The following is a 22,226-nucleotide window of genomic DNA, read 5'->3' as shown; positions in this document are numbered from 1 at the left end:
TCGTTATTCCTTTCTCTCGGTCATGTTTTCTCATGAGGTTAGCCCCGTCAAACGCGCGTTTCCTGCATTTACGTTAGTACATAATCGGTTTCGCGCAGCAGTTCCTCTTCGTCGCCAGGGCAGCTTAAACGCTAACCTTCCCGGGCCTGGGATAGAAAGTTTCCTTTAGTGTGCCCATGGTACAACAAACAACGCCCGGAAAAGTGTGCCGACCCCACAGGGGGAGGTCATTTGGCGTGAAATGACATTGCGGTTGATTCCAAATCCCCCTTTCTTGTGACACACGAATTTTCGATGCAATTTTGTAAGGTACTGTGTCATGGTTTTCATTCGCATTAAATTGCGGAGTAATTTTCAAAGTAATACCACATGAACGAACATGAACAGCAAACGGAACATATTCCAAAGGAACAGACATCGCTAATGGGAAACTGTTTCGTGCTCAAATTGTTCAAATCGACTCCGTTGGGAAAGTTTCTCTCGATAGTATGAAGGTTGTATCTTGAAAGGTTTAATACACAGGTTGTCCAATGATGTGAGTTGTTACAATTGGAAGAGGGTATCGCCCTTGCTTCACTCGTCGTAATCAACGACATTTTAGAAAATGAAATCTTATATGAAGTCTTGCTGATGGGTTAGAAGTCAAATTTCTGCGAAAAATCGATACGAAAATCCATTTGGGATAAGTTTGTAAATTGAGCCTGTTAATGCTAACTGTGTGCGTCTACATGAAACGAAAACAAAATCAACCGACGTTTCGTTTCGCGCAGACGGTACACAATATTTCAATTTGGATTTTCCATTTCGTTTTTCTTCTCTCAACAAATTGCGCCTGCTCTTGCCCTTTTGAACATTTTTCACAGAAAATTGCAAGAAGTTCAAGGCTGGCTGGTTGGTACCACCCGGTCGTCTGGTATGGGTTTGATTTCGTCTGGTTTATTTGCCCGGGCGTCGATCGAACGGTCCTGATAATTTACTACCGAATGAAAGTAAAGTCCATTCCGCTGGAGCTGGCCGAAATTCAAAATTCGTTCGTTTCACGCACGCCGAAAGGTTGGACCAGGACCGTAATATAAACCGAGCATTTGATACAAAATCTTCCGTTCTGTCTCGAAACACACATTTGTTGTTGTGCGAATGGATTCATTTTCATCATTTTATTCATTTTCTTTTTGGGTTTCGAATGTGCCACGAGGAATGTTTAGTAATAATTGCGCACGAAGAAAGTATAGATGGCACGTTTCGTATTGGCTATCCCTGATTCTTTTTCTCCATTTTACGTCAAATACTTTGTTACTAAGATGTTCTGTATACCCAACAAAAACCCCTTCTTCTCATGCACATAGTTTAATATATTTAATAATATATTAGCCCTTATTTATGTTGCAGCAAGTTGGTAGCTCTTATAGTTCTTGCAATTAAGCAGCAGGGGGTGGTTGCTTATTTACGGTTTCTTGGTCCAGTTTCGCCTTTCTTTGCGACCCGTGAAATCGGAAATGTATGGTATACGGTACGAAGGAGAATGCTCCATGGACGTAAGAAAGCTTCTTCTACGACGTGACCCATCTCCTGCGCTCTACGATGTGTTGTTTCCTGTTTGCAAACGAAAACAACGAAAACGCTGATACACGACGGCTCACGATTCGGGTGTAGTGTGGCGCATTGGCGTATCTTTGGTTGTCTGCGATGCGCCCAGGCATCACGTTTGGAATAAAAAATGCCTTTGCGGAGCAGTAGAGCCTTTTGCCAAATGCGGAAGTGGCTGGCAGGATGAAGTAGTCAAGCAACAACAAAAAAATAAAATAAAATGAGGCGAATGAGCATCCAAGATAGGGTGGGAAGGATCTTATGCAATCGAAAGAGGAAAAGGACAATAATAATATATCCAACCGTCGCGCGAGCATCTTCACGAACAAAAGCCGTCGTGTTCGGGGGTAGGATAGGTTTTTGAAGCAAAGAATATATCTGATGCTGGAATCAGCAGACAATAGAAGGACCATGGGTTCAATTCCGGTGCGGAACGTCGTGAATGTTATGGGAACGTATTTTAGAAGACTATTTTTTCTCTCTCCGTATGGAACCATCTCGACCCTTTTGTTGCGAAACGCGCATTCTAGAGGAACTGAAATGTGAGAATTTTTCTACCGAAACGACGAATAAACGAGAACGGAAGTGCATCGTTTCTGCTGCATCCTCGCTGGAGCACTAGACTATTTACCGTTTTTCAATTCGATAGGAACCACGTGGTAATAAAAAATATTGTCTCAAAGCAAAACAGAAAAAAAGGAAAAGAAAGTGCGAATATAAAAGTGAAACGGAACAACAAACGAAACGGGAAAGTTCTTTACAAGTGAAAGGTGAATACAACCGCAGGATGTGAAGAAAAGGTGCCCAACGTTATGCAACACGTGTACAGCGCTGAATAGCTGCAAATGAAAAAGGTTCCAGAATAATATAAGAATTGAAGAAAAAGGAAAGTGCCCAAATGAATCCGCAAGACGACGGCGGCCATTAGAAATAGTCGCTGCCAAGAAACACTCCAAGGAAACCGTCTTGTGCGTGTGCGTATGTGCCAAAGGTGTTTCTCCGGGACGCGTGCGCCGATGACGCTATGTACGAGGTCGCGACACTGACCGGCAGCAGCAAACTATTACTTCTAGACGCGTACCAGGCGTACACACTCGACGCTCGTGGTGGTCTCTCGGTGGGGGGTGCGGAAGAAGCGGGCTGCTACATCATGGGTCAGTCTTCGTCCTCCGGGACGGCGGCCGGCAGCAGCAACAACAACAACAATGGCAGCAGCCATGGGACGGCGGCGGGCCGGAATGGGAAGAAGATGTACCACCGGCACAGTTCGGTTCAGCCGGCCCTCGCCAGCATACGGTTGCTGAAGAAGGAGAACTCGTTCACGGTCGGTGGAAGTGGCAAGGACGGGGGTAGTGGGGGTAGCGGAGGCCGATTGCTGCGGGACTCGATGGTGAAGGCGCGCACGGAGAGTAAGAACATCGACCAGTACGGGTTGCTACTGACGAATGGTGGTGCGGGGACGGCCGTTCCGACGACGAACGGAGCGACGGCCGCCTCCCAGGCCACGACGGCAAGCAACGAACTGACGACTCTGCTTTCGTCCGCCGCCGACGTCGACCGCTCGTCGACATCGGTCGTGGGGGCGGGAACGAACGGAGGGACCAGCAGTAGCAAGGAGTTTTTCAAGTCGGGCGACGACACGTACCACCGCACGGACTGCTGCTACTATCGCACGATGGACAACGGCTACCACAAGCTGCCCTCCGACTCGTACCACAAGACGACCGAGGGTTGCTACGTGAAGATGGCCGACGGGAGCTTCCGGCGGTTGGATTACGCCGGGGAGGCAGGGGGCAGCGCGACGACCGTCGAGGCCGATCCAGTGGCCACGCCAGCGGTCCAATACCGGGTGCGCAATCCGATGATGAAGTTCCTGAAGCGCTCCAAGTCCCATACGCCCGCCACGATCGCGCAGTTGGCGAAGGAGAAGGAACAGCGCGAGAAGAAAGCGGCGGGTGCGGCGCACCACCATCGCCTTAGTACGATCCAGTCTTCGGAGGCCGAAGCAGCGGCGGCTGCAGCGGCCGCAGCAGCACTCCTGCAGCATGCCACACACCACCACCACCATCACCACCAACAGTCGCAGCATCAACAGCAGCACTCGAAAGCGGTGGCCACGACTCCGTCCGCCTCCCTGCTGGTGTCTCAGCCTGCCAATCTCACCAACGGTCAGTACGCGAATCAGTCCCACCACTCGCACCACCACCATCATCACCCGCACCAGCAACAACATCCGCCGTCGGCGTCATCGATCGTGGAGTCGTCCGGCTCGAACGCCGCCGGCAAGCAGCAGCAATCCAGTTCCACCGCCGCCGTGCCAGCAGCTGCGCACCAGAACCGCCGGGTGATGGTGACGATGATCGATGGTGGGCTGCCAGTGGTGGCCAAGAGCAAGCCCATCCACGACAAACCCAAAAGTGCCAAAGCCCGCGTCCAGGATGTCAAGAGGGACAAGGTAAATATATCTGCTCCACGATTGAGACTCTCGACATGTTGGTGGATATCTTCTTACCGCGTACTTTCACTCCCCGGCGTTGACTTCGGGGGGACTGCAATATGTCTTTACGAAGAGATCGGTTTACTAGCCCAATGCCATTAGAATTTGCCAATGTGTATTTTACTTTAATTGAATTGTCATTATCGTTTGGGGGAAAAAGACTTCCCAAAAAAAAAAAACATCTCGGACTATCAGATTTCACCAGAACCAGAGGTTCTCAAACTCTGGAAATTACGTTTAAAGGTATGATGTTATCATCACATTATATTTTGAGAAATTTAAGGAACACTTTTAAGGATACATATGTGTAATTCACAAATTACGAAATATACGTGGCATATTATCGGACTATTTTAAAGAATGAAAAGTCGCGAAAAATGGTAGTGACACTGTTTTTGAGAATCGCTGCATTAACTTAATGACGTTGGTAATAGACAACTTTTTGTTGTTCCAACCGTTCCTTCAGTTTGAACAACATGAAATTGATCAGTGTTTTTTTCGAGTGGAATGAATGATCTTCAAATTGTACAAACAAACGCTCGCTCCTCAAACGAAACTACGATTATCCACTCTCTCAGAGTTTTGTTTTGGAAACTCTGCTATGGAACCGACCTTGAATAACGACGATCCAAAATAAGCCTAGTCGAAATTCTAGTTTGTTCAGCCTCCGTGTATTTCTTGAACACTGTTCCAACCATGTGCCTAAGAGAGACAGATAAATCACTTTATTGTTGCTGTTTTGGCTCGGGTGACTAATCAAAGAAACCCTGTTTAGTAAACCACCCCAAGCAACTTCCTTCCAAAGCGGAACGCGTTGACCTTTTTTAGGTCGCTATCTATGATATGTTTGCTCCCTTCGGGTGACTGGACTATGAGGTGCATGACAAAAAAGGCACCACACAAACGCGTCAGGCCGCCAGCACCAAATTCGCGTGCGTGTGTGCGTTGGGGATGTTGGAGGTGGCGCTTGTGGCTAATGATCCATCAAAATGTAATGTACACTAGAGAAGAGGCTGGGATACGTTGCTGGCGTTGCGTGAGCCGTGGGTTTTCTTCCGTGAGCATGCGTATCTCCATATTTGAATCCTCGCTTGATTGTAGTGGTTCGCCCCAAAGGGAGGGAGGGTGTTTGTGTATGGTTTGAGAGATTTATCCTCCGCTCCATTCCGCGAACGTCTGAGGTGCGAGGTTCATATGGGGATTTTCGGCGGCACAGTTGGCTGGTGGAAGTCCATTATCGATCTCTCCCCCATATCGCGGTTGGACTTGATAACGACGCGGCGGCGCATGTTGATGATGATCCTCGCTTCTGCGCCATCCGCTCTGTTCCCCGCACTGCCACCGCTTTACCGAAGAGCAGCGGGTACGATAACGCGATAACGAGGGCACAAATACACACGTGGAAAACAGTTTTTCCGATAACTTTCGACTCTGCCGTGGTCTTCTGCGGTGGTGCGGGTACACTTCAAATCGAGTTCGTTCGATTGGGCAACCTTGTGTGGTGTGGTCTGACAGGCAAGCAGCCAGGGGACGGCTAGTGTGGTAGTACTCGACCGGTGGTGCGCACGGTTTGTAAGTAGTACTGGCCGTGACTTTAGCTTGAGGAGAGACCCACACTTGCCAGGTTTGTGCGCGCGTGCTGGAGGCGTAGACGCAAACAGATAGAGAGAGTGCGCGAGTGTCCGAAACCGAAACGGTTCGCCTCCGAGTGCCGCCGCCAATGTACTTCCAGTCGTGGTCAGGTTGCGGCTCGCCGGAGACGTTGCACAACCCCTCTTAGCTGCACACGGTAGTACACTTTGGAGTTGCTGCACAAACCCCAAGAATCCCACTAGTCACAACTGCAAGTCTAGGACACGCTGCAGACTACCGAGCACTAGAGGAACCTTGTTTGAAGTGAAAACAAAATGGCTACGACTGCAGCTGTACGATTGCAGCAGAACTTGGTTTGGTTTGTCCCCGCCGAAAGGTGCGTTTGTGGCTAGGAGTGTGAGGCAGGAAAAGGAAGAGACGTGAAGGGGGAGTGTCAGTGTCACAACCGCCATGTTACCATATGTGATATCATTGTTTTCATCACCTTCCTCTGGGTATTATCGGGCTCGGGAGAGGGTTTTAGTTGTTTTTTTTTCGGTTGTTGCTAAGTGAAGCTAAGTATGTGTATCTGTAGTCGTTGCCACGCAGAGCCGTGACGTTGTTCACTCGTATCGCTGATGAGATCATATAGCAATAGTGCACTTTTGCTTTTCTTTCCCGCTCGGATATATGATGTGCATGGTTGGTTAATCCAAACGCGAAACAATAGACCACCAAGAGGCAGGAATGTGCCACCTTCAAAGACTTCAGAAACCAACCCCCCCGTAAAGAACCCCGTAGGGAGAGCACAACATCGTCATAAATCCTCTCCACCACCATGCACACAACCACTCGCGAGTTGCGTATGCGTGTCCGCGGCCAGACCCGATATCGAGAGGTATATTCGCGCACGTACGTGCCATTTTCGAAAACAGCTTCCTCTGCACCGAACTCTCGGAGAAGGAGCGGGTGATCTAACTGCCTGCTGACCATCACGGGTTTTGGCGTGGCCCTCAGAGGAGGCCCACCTTCGCAACACGGCACATCACATGACAGCTTTTGCAAAAGAGCCGCAGAGCCGTCTCCGCTTCTTCAAAGGACGTACGCATCCGTCAATCATCGTGTAGGTGATCGCACACCAGCGGAGGAGCGAGATTGGGGAGTCCGACTTGCGGACGAGGGGGTTGTAAATGAGTTCGGCCCCATGAGTTCGAGTAAACGCATAATAATCATCATTTGTCCGCTGAGACGTTGCGAGCGTGTGTAAGTGGTGGTGGTTGTCTTCTCCGCCACATGACGGAACCTGTCGGGTTTCTTATCTTGATATTCTGTGTTCTGTGAGGTGAGCGCCGACTTTGTGGTGACCAAGATAAGATGACCCAAAGGGGTGTTCGTGCCAGGGCAGGTCTCTCCTTCACTCCGAATATATCCGAGGGTACTGGCGTAAATGCATCTTCTATTCCATCGCTTCTGATGAAATAACTAGTTGTTAAAAACGTTACAACCAACTCTTTTTTTTTTGCTGAGGTGTTCGTGGTAAATTATTGACATTGCTTTCTGTGTCGTGGCCCAGCCGGGGGTATGTTTTTATGTGTGTCGGTGACTTGGAGGTGGTGTGTTTGTTTTCTGTGTTCGTCCATCCATCCATCGAAGCCTAAGCGCTCTGAGTGTCAAATGTACCGTGAACCAATTGACGTCCGTCCTCGAGCGATCCTCGAAGCGACACTAGATCTTAAGGTGGAGAATTCGGAAGCAGTGCGCAAGGAAATAATCATCCGCCATCATCGGTGAAGGACATCCGCCGCCTACTCCTTCCAAACTTCCGGCATTCGATCATACTCGCCCAACTGTTGGGCCATCGCAATTTAATGGTGACCACATTTCCACATCTTGATTCTCTCCCCCCCGTCTTGCAGCGAGCATGAGCACACAAGCGAACGTGACTAACCACCACCGAACCGAAATATCACACAGGTGTTGGCCCGGTCCTGAACCGCGCGATCCAGTTCCTAGTAGGAACTAGAGCTACCGGGACTTTCTTCAGTGAGTCAGCGGCTGTGTTTTTTTTCTGCGTAGTGCTTTCCCAGAGCTGATAAGCCCTCCCCCCAGTGTGAAGGAAAACAGAGAAAGACAAAGTTAGAGTGAGTGAGGGAAGAAGATAAACATACAGAGAAAAGTCCGCCATCTCACTGTTGTGCATGTGCAAAGTGTGGTTAGCTGTTGCCTCCACATTACACCCCATCGGAACTGATAAGACGTTGCGGTCCATCGCGAGACCATCGGTGCAAGTTTCGCCAGCAGTTCGTTGAATCGGTGCCGTTGTTCATCTGCGAAGTTTTCCGAGGCTTTTCAACGCTACAGTGTGGTCGGTTCGAGTATTTGTGAGGTGTGACTGTGTGACTCTGCGACATCATCATGAGCTCCAAGGAGTTTGAACGAAACGAGGCGATACGCAAGAGTATCCGGCTGAAGGCGCCCCCGGCCAAGCTCGAGGTGGCAACATCGCAGGTCGCCACCTCCTCGTCGGTCACTTCGCCCACCCTGTCCGGGCTGCGTCGTCCGCTGGTGACCTCCCCCTTACCATCACCACGTACCGCGATGGTCCGCGAGCGGAACCTACGCAACAACAACAACAACAATGACATGGCGATGCAGCGGCCTTCACCGACTCCATTCGGCGCAACTCCAGCTCCAGCTGCTGGAACGGCGCCGAAGATAGACATTCGGGAAAACTATACGCTCAAGCTGAGCGACATCACCAAACCTTCGCCACTGCTGCACACCCCGGAAGATCCGGTGGACCTCGTTCAGGTGAAGGAAACAACGAATGCGACTGGCGAGAACGAGTCCCTGTCGGTGTTGCAGACGCTGGAGCGACAAATCAACACGATGGAGTTCGACGAACGCATGAAGCAGAGGCGCGATCTGCTCCTGCAACCGCCCGGCTCTCCCGGTTCGCCCGTCATGACTTCGATGATGGTAGCGCGCCGCAAGGACCGTCCGGTGCACTATGGTGAGCTGCCCAGCCTGCTGAACACCGGCATCAGCGACGTGGCGACGGGCAACGGATTCGGCTACTTGGAGCGTGGAGACGGGTCGGGTGGCGCGGACGACGACAGTGAGGACGATCTGGCGCACGCACGACAAAATGCGTTCAAACGGGGTGAGGAGGGGCGCAGCTCGACGGGCGGCTCCACCGGCTACCGGCCAAAGCCGAAGGCCACGCGTATCGTCAACCGAACCGTGTCGGACACGAAGAACGCCGAAACGACGGTCAAGACTATTCGGCTGAAGAAGCTCGCACCGAAGCCGCCGATCGTCATGACAATGGCGAAACCTCCATCCGCCCCGTTAGCGGCAACGCTCACTTCCGGTGACAAAGGAGGACCAGCAACCCCTCTTCCGTCGCGCAGTGGAGGAGGCGGTTCCAACGCTGGCAGCTCGTCGACCACTTCCTCCTCGATGGGAAGTGGCGGAACGACGACGTCGAACGCCGGCAAAACAGCGGCGGCGGCGGCGGCGGTGGCTGCTGCCGCTACGGCCTCCATACTTGCCACGCCGACTATCACCACCGAGAAGAAGATCAGTGCAGAGGTGCTGAAACAGTTTGCTCAGTCGCAAAAAGTGCAGGTAAACTCGGCGGCGTTGAACATCGAGGGGGACGATTCTTTACTGAGCTTCCACTGGGTGGAACTCTCTTCTGGCACTCTCCTCAATAATTTTCACAGGGCATCGCAAATACTTTAGTTAAGATTATACTGCAAAAATGCTTCTACTTTCCAACACTTTTACATGCAAGTGTATAATGAATAGTTCTTTGCTGGTGCTTCAATTGTTAAGAGCATTCTTAACTGCAGCTGCAGAATTTTATACAAATCCTTCAAAGTGGTCAACCGACCCTAGTTCTTATTCCAAAACTATCCTCAATAATTGGTACACCAGCTCGCCATATATTTATAAATAAAAGTGTTTTCCTTCCGGTGAAGCAACAACCACCGTTGACGTTAGTGTAGCCCTCCGGTGAGGGAACATTCGATGGCGACTTCCATTTGTCGCTATCTTGCTTATCTTGGGGTGTGGGTAGGTTGGTTGGTTGCTTGCTTGCTTTGCACACGATAAGATAAGCAAATGTGCGCTCAAATATCGCCATCCGCCTGTCAAGCGCATCAACCCAACGGTGAGATAGTAGAAACGCTCCCGGAGTTTCTATTTGCCGTCTTTTGAGAAGTAAAAATATATATATTCTCCAGACATCTACCTCCCACTGTCAGGCAAAGCCAGAAGGCACACGGGTTTTTGCTATTTTCATGCAGTTGGAAAGTCACACTTCAAGCTCTTTTGCTTTCTTTTTTCATGCACAAACATACAAGAACCGCTTGGGGGAGCGTTCGTGTGGCGCACACTCGTTACATCGTGTCGTTCTGCACGAAAAAGGTGCTGTATCACCGCAATAATTGCGAAACTCGGATGTTTACCTCCACTAACGAAGGTCTGGTGTGTTTCGTGATATTCACGAGTCCCCCCGGAACGGCTAAAACACGACCCAAACGGTAGTTGAAATAAAACGACCGAAAAGGTCAACCCTGCTCGGGCGGCAAACGGTTAGCTGGAATGGTATTGCAAGGCTGGTAAATTATCTCCACGATACATCACCGACACTACCACTGGCTGACCCCTTTCGGTAGGCATCGTTGAGGCGAAGGGCGGCGAATAGCGAGTTCGTGATCGATCGATCGGGAACCGTTGATTGAAACAATTTCCGGAAGCTCCGTCAGCTGCTACATGAGAACACGAGAACGCGATGTAAAGCTACTACATATCGCATTTTATGGCTAGTTGTTTGCAATTGACCTGCATATACTTCATTTGGTGAAAAACGCCTATGGTGTTTAGAAAACTGAAGCACCGTTCAATGTCTCTAAACCACATAACAGCAAAACATTTTAATTTACACATTTGCTTTGGCTTTTAAGGGAACGTTGGCAGGTGTCGCTCCCAACAAACTAAGTCATGATAAATTGCGCATAACATAAAACCCACGCGATAAGAACTTGTATTTCTCCCATATCCGCATTGTTATCCATCCATTGGCTGCTATGATTGTTAACGAATGCTAAGACTGACCAAGAAAACTCTGTTGCCCAAAGTCAATTCCGTCCGTATTCGCCACCTGAGCCCCAAAGAAAACTTCTCTCTATTGGTCACTTCACATCCAATCCGCGTCGTTGAATCCTCGTGCCGCTTGAAATTATGCAGCATTATGATTTAAAGGTTTGAGGAAACTGGCAAGCAAGAAAGCGCCTCGTAAAGAAAATTGAGCCAGTCAGAGGTTTTTTACGATGCAGAATATGAGTTTATGTTCCATTAGGCGAGAAAAACGAATGACCTATGTAACAGCAACGCACAAATTGCCAGCCCCCTGATGTCCTTGTGCGCAAGGATAACGACATGCGTTTAGGGGAAAGATAACTCGAACACAAATTTAGAAGTAGGACATTTTATGAACAGGTGGTGGGGGCAACAAGAATAAAGAAGTTGGATTTATCACCGTTAATATGCTGATGAAGGACGGTAATACACCATCATATCCATCCTTTATCAGTTCGTTACTGGCTACAGAAATGGGTGGATTTATGATTTTATTTAATTTTTTAGAAATCGTAAAATTTTTCAATTATCGTCTCTAGTGCTGGATGGCTTTGTTTCAATAAATTTCAGCCGTTATCCTTTCGGCATTCACCGGTTTCACTGAACCAGTTTTCCCTTTCGTGTCTCGCTAACGGAACCTTCAAACACGAATGCGCTGTTGCATACTACAAGTTTTACCTGAAAGATAGGGCAGTTCAATTTCAAGGTGATCAAGCCGCACTTCCTCTAATAGATCGCCTTAATTGCTTCGCACATGAGGGCAATTCATTTTATATAGGAGCAATTGCACTTCCGTTATGTTGTCGCCGTGGTTTAGGGTTATGCATCATTGCATACCTTGACCGTAAGGAACAGCTGAACTTCAGTTGTGGTTTTAGAATAGAGCAAAACGAGAAAGTGAAACAGTTTTTTTAAATCGGAAACTTTTTCAAAGATGGTTAGACAGTTTCTATGGAAACATGAAAACATGTGTTGGATTTTTTTCCAGAGGACATAAACAGGTAATATGTGTCTCACCTTTTTTAAATATCTCGCCTGCTCTGCTCTCCACCAAACGGATACGGCTGATCTCAGCTGAATCATATTACCTGCAGGAAAAGCAGTAAGCCGCGCTCAAGTTTGTTTTTGTTGAACTGCGTATTTTTAGAACACTGCTAACAGCATAGAGATATCTGCGTGAGTTCGTTCTATTTTACAAGTCGCATTCAGTTTCTTCCGTTGGTTCAATTTTTCCCTTTGTGCAGCGTATTTCAGAGACGTTGTTTCTCATCGCTATTATTGCACTCGGAAATCGTTACTATTATTAAAGCTTTTCTCTTTTTCGTCCCGTTTCGGTACGTCTCGTCAAATTTTTCTCATCAAAGAAAGCGTTATTTGCTGAGTTGTAGTAGGCTGATTCGTTATTGATCTAAAATACGATCCACTTACGTAACCACGTCAGCTAGTTCCTGTTAGCGTTTTTGGGTTTTTCTAATTTGGTCAACGCGCTACATTACAGATATTCATCTTGCATAAGTTTTCATCAAATCGACTGTGTTTACTGAATGAACACACACTTTTGATATGAACATCTTCGTTACTGCGGCTAATAGATGGAGGTGCTACTACTTCGGGATGACTAGGAATTCAAATGCAGGAGTAGGAAAGAATATATGAAGTTCACATCATAAGCAATATCCTCGCCAGGTTCTAATTTCTCTTTTCTTCTTCCTCCACAGGGTTCACCAAATATGCAAATGCGCGGTACGCCGGCACGATGGCGGTCGGGCGAGGAGCACATCGGCAAGTACAAGCTTCTCAAAACCATCGGCAAGGGAAACTTTGCGAAGGTAAAACTGGCGAAGCACGTCCCCACGAACAAAGAGGTCGCCATCAAGATCATCGATAAGACCCAGCTGAATCCTTCTTCGCTGCAGAAGCTATACCGGGAGGTAAGTCAACGAACCGCCGGATTGCTGTTTGTGATTTTTCTGTCATAAAAAATGTGTGTATGAATTATCTGCCCTTGAAAAGATTGTGTTGATCGATATGTCGATATTGGTTTGAGGTTTGATTTCTCTATTAGTTCTTGAAACAAATTATGATTCAATTTTCTCCCATACTCGAGGTGCATCGTTAGTCAAGTTTTGCCTTGATGCAGTCAAGATATTTTAATCTTTACATGCGAAGTCTTCACTAATTCATGTTTTCGAAAATACACAAATCTACAATAATCATCATCATAATTTGGTAGGCGTGTGAGACAAGCGTACTTAAAATTGACCCGTATCCCCGTTCGCTCATTTCAGGTACGGATAATGAAAATGCTCGATCATCCGAACATCGTGAAGCTGTTTCAGGTGATCGAGACGGAGAAAACGCTTTACTTGGTAATGGAGTACGCGTCCGGTGGTGAAGTGTTTGACTATCTCGTAGCCCACGGTAAAATGAAAGAAAAAGAAGCCCGCGCCAAGTTCCGACAAATCGTATCCGCCGTACAATACTGCCATCAGAAGCGAATTATACACAGGTGAGTCACGATATTGCTTGACCAAGACAGTAACAGTTGCTAACAAAAACCTTCTCCATTCTACCCCGGACAGAGATTTGAAAGCGGAAAATCTTTTGCTCGATAGCGAGATGAACATCAAGATAGCGGATTTCGGTTTTTCGAACGAGTTTACCCCCGGCTCGAAACTAGATACGTTCTGCGGCTCGCCACCGTACGCTGCACCTGAACTGTTTCAGGGCCGCAAGTACGATGGTCCAGAGGTAGACGTGTGGTCGCTGGGTGTGATTCTATACACGCTGGTCAGCGGGTCACTGCCATTCGACGGGGCCACGCTGAAAGAGCTGCGCGAGCGCGTGCTGCGGGGAAAGTATCGGTAAGTAAATCGTCGCGTACCAATGTTCCGTCTTTATTTGCAACTGGTTGCGACACCCTTGCTCTTGGTAGAGCCAGCCTAGAGTCATTATGATCGTCTCTGACACATTGCATACCTCCCCGAACTTATACAAACTATATCTCGCGGGGTTGATACAACATCAACGCAGCATTCCCTTCTACATGTCGACCGATTGTGAGGTCCTGCTGAAGAAGTTCCTCGTTCTGAACCCATCGAAGCGTGCCAGCCTCGAAACCATCATGAAAGACAAATGGATGAACATGGGTTACGAGGATGATGAACTGAAGCCGTACATCGAACCGTTGCCCGATCTTAAAGATCAGAAACGGATAGGTAAGACGGGTACTGTATACTCCACTAACTACTCTACTACTACTACACACTTTGCTGTGGCGTGTTGTTGTTTGTCGTTACTTGTTCTTCCTCGTCTAATTTGTTCGTTCCTTTTAAATTATTGTGTACCTTTCAATCATTGTCAGTTTCTCGTTCGTTCCGCCGATAAATTTATTTCATTCCGTACGTGTTATGTGCCAGATCGATGTATGAATCGATATAACTGTAATTGTAGCAAATAAATGTAGCAAAGAAAGATATCAATGCAACACGAGATAGATTCATATTGAAGTTTGTAAATTATCCAACCTTGCGTGCGTATTTTTGAGTGAACTTACTTACTTTCAAAAAGAGTCCCATATAGATTTATAATAACGAATAGACACAACAGCATTGTACATATTCTTTATCATCAGTTTACACAGTTAGTTCTAATAATGCAATCATTCTACATATTGCATAAACCCGAAAAAAGAACTACAACACTCTTTTGCTCTCTATGTTTTACTGTTTTCTAACCATACTAACACCATTCTTTTTACACTATTACACACAGTCGCTATAAATGCATATACAATCTAGAAAGCAAAAGAAACTTTACTTACTATGGAAAACATGCTCACAAAATTACACTATATCTCTCAATGTAGTTGCATAACTGTGCAAATATTAATGCACATGTATTTAAATATGCATTAACCCCGAAATTTCATTCGTTTTTCCGTCACTTTAATTTTTGTTATGCTGCTTGTATCTTTAAAACTTTTTTTTTCTTTTTGTCATGTTTTGTTGATTGGCCCATTATGTTTTTTAGTAAATCAAACCTCAATGAAGTATCTCGTTTTGTATGTCAATCGCTAAATTTGGCTAAACATGAGGAGGTTGTAATGCCTAACCCAAAGCCGATGATTTGAAAATGGCATATAACATCATCGGAAATGAACTAAGAATTTGAGAAAAAAGTTGATCATCCTTATCATTCAGTATTGTAATTGATTACTCGTGGTTTTTATCTGCATGAGGTTCTTACTGTTGTCCTTGATTAAATATTTAGAATTAGAATTCAACGATTCTTTTTATTGGTCACGTAAAAATTGAAAAAAATATATCTAAAGTTTTTCATCCTTGCTGGATCTTGAAGTGAATTTAAAAGCAGTCAGCAATCATGGGCCAATCAAATGGTTAAATTCCCGAATGTATGATCTATCATTGATCAGTTTTAAAATGTTACAACGGGTTGACTATTAATCAACAAATGCGACAAAATTAAATCTGTAGATTAGTAATGTTTTTCATTACCATGTGTTTTTGGTATTCAAAGTTGTGTAATTAGAATTTTGCATTTTTATGGAATGTTTTAATTCCCAGTGATACTGGAAAATGTTAGATGAGATCGATTGATATTATGTTTCAAAAACATATGAAATAAATTGGCCATAGTCAATGAAAATTCTGCTTTTGATTCATATTTGTCTATCGTGAAGTATTTATTGCATTTCTAATAACAAATCATTAATATATGTAGCATAAGACATGACATTGTTATTCTCGCATTCGCATCCTATAATGATTTTTTCTGCTTTTCTTTCTTTCTCTCGTTTCTCGTTTCATTTGATTTCTCATCAAACAAACAATTATCGTGTGTCCCGTGTTCTCCAAACCTGCCGCAATATCGAACATGTCTAACAACGATGATAACATGTGTTTGTGTTGGTGCGCTATCCAAACCAAACAAACAAACTGAACTCAAACCCAATCCAATCCACTATCTGCCTCGATGCACAACGCACTCGTGGCGTTTAATGTTGGATCGCTCGATGTTCAATCCCAAAAAAAACCACCGACCGACCTAAACTGGCCACTATTATAACCTTCACTACATGCGCACGTGCAGAAGCGTTAGTCGCGATGGGCTACAATAGGCAAGATATTGAAGATTCATTGGCAAACACCATGTACGATGACGTATTCGCAACTTATCTACTGCTTGGAAGAAAAAGCACCGACGTAAGTTTGGGTTTTTGCGTTTTTCATGTTAATTTTTTCGTTTTTCTCTTGTTCATCTTTCTTGAACTTTCCCAGTATCTGTCTGTCTCCGTCTGTGACTCAAACAAACATTCTGTTTCCTTCTTTCGTTAAATCTGCGTTAAGTCTTACTGAATTGATCTACGACAGACATTTCCATTACTTTTCTTTTCTATCCCCTATCCGTTACTGTTTTCCAAATTGTTCTGTGGTTTGTAGTAATAATTCTTGGGTTTGTTTTACCGACTTATCTTTACATTTTAATCGAACACAATTCCCGATTCCAAAGCATCCCTTCCACCTTCTACTTGAATGTAGTGTCTTTGTAAAAATCGCGGCACTATTTAAGTAGCATTTGAAGCGTATTCATTATCTCTTCTTTTGTCTTTCATATTCAAATTTTCGATTTTTCACTCCTTCTTTTGCGCCTTTCAATATTTTTGATTTCATTATTCGTTTAGCACATTTTTTTCTTTCTCCAAAAATTATCTTTCGTGCTTCCTTCGATATTCAGTTAGCTGTATGTAAGGCTACTATTTGCCAAGTCTTCCTTTTTTAATTTCTTTTTCAAACTCACGCTACATACTGCTCTTTTCGTTCACCCAATTGTATTGATCTTTAAGTGAGCGTGAAGTTTATAGTTATGTTTTGTCTGTATTTGTTTACTTTTTCCAACTGTTTCTAACTTCCTGATGTTTCAATTTTCATAAACTTTTTTATGAATTCTTAGTTTTGCTTTTAGCCACAGTTCTTTTGTCAAGTGCTTCAGTAATCAGGCGTACAAAGTAAAATCCATTCAGTGAATTATTGATCAGTTATTATTATTGAAATTTTTAACTATGTAAATTTTTTTTATAAAAATACGCAACATAATAGTTGTGGTTTTCTAACAAATGTACTATGAAGAGGGTCTGAATGATTATCCATTGGGTGTAGAAGATGCATTTAAGAACTGAAAATCATTGCACTACGAGAAGGAAAATTCACGGAAAACTGCGAACTGTAAAATGCCACTTTCGGTTTATCATATGGAGATTTAAAATAGGAATGAAAGGAACACTTTTACACGAATAGATATTTTCCCTGTGTTAACAACAAAACGGGCAGTTTTTTAGACTAAGCATATTGGAATAGTCTCGCCGCATGGGTATGATCAATATTTGCACTAGTTGTAACGCAGCTCATCACTCATAACTGCTCTCGTTAGAACGTGTATCAACAGATCTGGCCAAGTAAGCCACATGTCGTACACATCGTACACGGAAAATTGTCCATCCTCTCCATCTACTCAGCTAGTCCACCCGAATGCATGCACGGGGCAATAAATTCCAATCAATGAAACGAGCCTGAGACGCAAACAGCACCAAAGCGAGCATCAGCAGCGAAGATAAACCCTGTCAATCGGACAGTGGAAACGAAATAAAAATACAAATGAATCTCTCACGTGGTCGCGACACATGCATGCTTCATACAAGATTACGTCGTCCACACCATTCAACACTACCGAACCAACAATTGGATAAATCACGTACTTTGCACTGTACCCCATTGGATAATCGATCAAAGATCATTGAAGGCTGCAAAACATCGGGTGTCTTTAAAGATTGTTGTGAAACAACTATTCGAGAAAGAGTATTTTAGTTGGTTGTTTGAGAAAAATGGAAAAATTGTTCAGTTCTCATAGTTTTTCACATCCAAATTTACGAGGGAGTAATCGATATATCTTTTTTCAATTTTGTTTCGATCCTTGCTCCGCGCCAACCTCCAGTCCGAGTCGGACGGCTCCCGGTCCGGATCGTCCCTGTCGTTACGTAACATTGCCGGCAACGAGGGTGCCGCAGCCGGTAACTCCCAGGTGCAAAGCCCTACGCATCGCGGCGTGCACCGAAGCATATCCGCGTCCAGCACGAAGCCAAGCCGACGAGCTTCCAGCGGTGGAGAAACTCTACGTAAGTGTACATTATCATGTGAAACACGATGGGTTTGTTTTTTCAGTGCCCCTTCCGCCAATCCTGTCTGGATCCATAGGAACACAGGATATGTCAATTTCCTAGATTATTTATTCTTAAAGTTATCTCTATGTGTAACGTTGAACTTTGAAGAACTATTCCTGGTCCACCTAAAAATAGGAACGAATAATACCGTCGTAGCATCAATAAAAGATTACTCTGTTGTATTCATTCTCCATTGCCTTCCCGAACAGTCCCCGAGGGGAACATCTAATCCTACGTAAATGTTGTCAACTCATAGGTTCCGCGCAACCATTTTACATTTTTCTACTAACACCCTTCGTTCGAAATGTGGCCCCGGAATGGAAAGCAAGCGTTCCGGGGTTCGACGGCATTACCATGAAAAATTTAGAAATCTTTCAACGCTTCATTACAGGCGTCGGTCCCACGACGGCCGTGGCCGCAGCGGCGGCGGCCGCCGCCGTTGGTGCTGGCGGTGGTGGTGGCGGAGGTGGAGGTGGAGGTGCGGGTACTGGCGGTGTCGCCAACATTGTATCGGCAGGCGGGGCAGCTGGTACGGTGGTCGGTGGTGGTGCCGGAGGTGGTACGACTGGCGTCACTGGCAACAGCGTCCTCGGCGGGCCCAACAGCAATCACAACTCGGGCATTGGCAGTGGCAGTAGTGCATCTGAAAGAACATCAATGTTAGTATACATTATGACTTTAAAAGTCCGACAGACTCTCTATCCAGGACTTCTGACTAACTGTTCCCCATTTTACTTTTTACAGTAGCAGTAACTTCAAGCGTCAGAACACAATCGACTCAGCGACGATCAAGGAAAATACGGCCAGATTGGCCGCTCAAAACCAGAGACCGGCATCGAGCATAACTAAACCGATAGCCTCGGTAGAAAACTGTAAGGATGGCGGTCAGATGGATCGCTTTGATATCCTGCGACAATCGATGAATGTATCTAATGATATCCTTTTTCTCACTCACTATCTTCACAGCATCGATCTCCAGCCCGGCAAAAGCGCGTACTACCAGCAGCAGTACCAGTACCAAGTATGATCCTAGCAATGGCTCACGAACGGTAGGCCCCAGTGCCGGCTTTATGCCCAGACGGTCAACGACGCTCTACGAGAAAACATCGTCGACAGAAAAGACAAATTCCACCACGGACCCAACGTAAGTGTCGTGGCAAGCCATTCGAATCGTATCTCCTCTCACTTCCTACGATCTGCCCGATTTTGGTAGAATGTTTATAGGATCATCAGCCCTACGGTTGTATCACACAAAACATCCGGTGTAGTCCCTCATATGTCGCTCACAAAGTCGCGAGGAAAACAAAATCCTGATGAAGCCTGTGCCTTTGTTTTCTGCCTTGTTCTTCTGAATTGATCGTTGGGTCTTCTATCTTGCGTCCTCTCAACTACATCTACCAACCAATTTACAAACCTACACAGTTATCGATCATGAAGTACCACCCGATGATTCTACAGGGATTTGCTTCTTTGTTGGGTATATCGCAGGTGTTTGAAGGCTAACATCCGTTCGCATCATGCTTTGGTATTTTCACCACATATATGTATGTGTACTTTTTGGTAGTTTTCCTCATCAACCTCTTCGTCAGTCCCATCCTCCAGTGCCATGTGTCTCCAAATTGACGACCAACAGTTGATTAATGCATTCGCTCTTTTGGTTTTTGAAATATTTTCACAATCCTCATGATCTTACCCATGGTTTGAATGCTCGGTTCGATTTTGTGCAACAATTTCCACTAGGATAGTTGATTTGAAAGTTTTTCCCAGTAGTTTTAAAATCATCGTTGCTAATTTCATTCTACGATCTTCTGTTCTTGTTTGTTTTGATATTCGTGGGTCGATGTATAATGCTTAATTTTATTACTAGGCGAGTTATTCTCACCGTTCTGTTGGTTGCGAGGAGATATGAAAAGTAAATCTGGATCGTTTTTGGCATCCGGATTTTAAAAACGACTTACGCAATGTACATACAAGATTATTAACCATTATTTTAAACATTTTTTCGGCGGCTATCTTTAAACATTGTGTTATAACTATTGCAATAACAATATGGGCGTTTTTCTATGTTTTCTAATTCGGATGAGTATACTGTTCCTTATCTAGAACCTATTGGCAACAAAGTTCACAATTTTTTTTCCAAAAGCATAACGTTTTCAGTCTGATTGTCTTACCCGTAATCCTCATACTCTTTATTCTCTTCTCTTTTCTCTTTCCCTATCTGCCTCTCTCTTTCACTCTCTTTCTCTTTGACTCTTTCTTTCTCTTATTCCCCCCATGTTTGATGTCCTCCCTACATCAATTCTTTATGTTACAAAATGTCCGTATCTGTTTCTACTATCCTCGCTCGTCCCGATTTTTTGATCCATACACCAAAAACCAAATTGTTTACAAATCAAAACCATGTCCTTTATAACCATGGATGATGTTTCGTAAAACCCAAAATAGCAACAGTTTCGTCGCACCAATTCCCGAATTCAACCGTGGCAACCCGACATCGACAACCGCCAGTGGTGGTGGTGGTGGCGGTGGTAACGGTGGCGCGGTTGCTGGCAGTGGCATTAACACCACCGGAACAGCAGCCAACATCGGAAGCACATCCAGCACCACCGGAACCACCAACGGCAGTGGTACAGCCAACAGTGGCGGTGGTGTTAGTGGTGGTGCCGGCGGTGTTGGCCAAGGTGGTGGTGGTGTTGGAAGCGTCGGTGGCGGTGGTAGTAGCGTTGGAGGCGGCGGCGGTACTGGTAAAGGACATGTAAAGAGCGCATCTGTCTCAAGTCCCGGACCGTCGGCCGATAGTACTACCAATAATGCCGCCAGCAACGATCCCCTCAGACAAAGGTATAAAACACAATGTTCTCTAGAGTTGTTGTTTTCTGTTTTTCTTTTTTTTTTGTAATCGTTTTCTTTTCTTGCCATGCGTTGAACTTGACTTATTTGACAAGTTTTTATACCTTTCAACTTCTTAATCATTCATTCAATGCGACTGAATCAAGGTTCGGCTTTGGTTGATTGTTTTATACATTGTTTTTACGAGTGTCCTACTCAGTGACCATTCATGTTCAAAATAAATCGAACATATCCTTATTTGGTTTGACTGCTAGTTCGTGCTTCCGACATTTTGGTTGATTTCACACTCTTATGTTTTCGACAAGTCACTCTTCTGACATTATCATTTAGCCAATGATATTACATAATCTTATTCCTATCTCCTTTTTACCCCATTCCGTATATAATTTTCAAACTTCGACGTTCTATCAAAAGTTTTTTTTTTTACATTTTTCATCCAGTTTTCACTTGGTAACCGTTTCATATACCTTTTTCAGTTTATATGTGTCTGTCCATTTTGGTTTTAATCAGTGTTATGCTTTTTTTAGCTATATACGTGAGGATGTGTTGGAATAAGAACGTGCAACATAACCTTGAACATTTTAAAAGCTTTCTCTTATTTACTAAAAGTTGCTCATTATCGAATTGCTATTTTCGAAACGGTTACTTAGCCGTATTCTTTCAGTATCGTTTATCTATCTTGATTTGACAGCTTCTACTCTCATTTGTGTACCATATATTGTCCAAATTATTTCATTTATTTGAATTAAATGTACAAAAACATACGTTAATAAGTGTCTATCTAAAACAAAAATGCGCTGTTTCTTATTGTTGTCTTTGTATTTCTCTTTCTTTCTCATCCAACACTCAACTCTCAAAACCATATTTGGTATGGACTTTTCGCAAAATCCACGCTTTAAATCCGTGTATCGACATTTCGCGTACGAATTGTTAAATGCAAACCTTCGCGTTTTCCGGCTGGCGTCTGGTCTGAATAACTTTTGTGTTTTATAATTTATATAAAATACCTAACACCCCCTTTTTATCGATATCCACGTCTCACTGTGTTGGCACAATCACCGCAATAATGATGCTCAAAACAATATTATGCGGATCAAACGTATCAAACAAAATGTTTACAAAAATGAACTCGTATACTCGAACCACCACACATACGCTCAACTTTTCGGTGAGTTACTACTTCCCATAAATTCGTTGGGTGAAATTGTTTCGGGATTTGTTTTGTGTTTCATTTTTTGGTTTCTTGATATTTCATTTATAATATGTTTCAATATCTATATACGCTTGCATATATATATTTTACTTCGTCCTTTTCCATATGTTCATATTTACATT

General features: G+C 44.8%; 1 protein-coding gene across 2 annotated transcripts in view; it reads left to right on the top strand.

Annotated features, from left to right (window-relative positions):
* The window catches only part of LOC131288848 (MAP/microtubule affinity-regulating kinase 3-like), a 76,407-nt gene that overhangs the window by 42,423 nt on the left and 11,758 nt on the right, over positions 1–22,226 (top strand). For both annotated transcript variants that reach the window (XM_058318027.1, XM_058318025.1), the window contains exons 3-11: positions 12,523–12,735; positions 13,093–13,313; positions 13,387–13,668; positions 13,838–14,031; positions 15,917–16,029; positions 17,816–17,996; positions 18,409–18,700; positions 18,786–18,913; positions 19,008–19,185. In XM_058318027.1, coding sequence (XP_058174010.1) covers positions 12,523–12,735; positions 13,093–13,313; positions 13,387–13,668; positions 13,838–14,031; positions 15,917–16,029; positions 17,816–17,996; positions 18,409–18,700; positions 18,786–18,913; positions 19,008–19,185 — 1,802 coding nt within the window. The remainder of the gene's footprint in view (positions 1–12,522; positions 12,736–13,092; positions 13,314–13,386; positions 13,669–13,837; positions 14,032–15,916; positions 16,030–17,815; positions 17,997–18,408; positions 18,701–18,785; positions 18,914–19,007; positions 19,186–22,226) is intronic.

This window comes from Anopheles ziemanni, chromosome 3 (assembly GCF_943734765.1).
Source record: "Anopheles ziemanni chromosome 3, idAnoZiCoDA_A2_x.2, whole genome shotgun sequence".
NCBI lineage: Eukaryota > Metazoa > Arthropoda > Insecta > Diptera > Culicidae > Anopheles > Anopheles ziemanni.
This window is presented reverse-complemented; position numbering and strand designations above follow the sequence as displayed.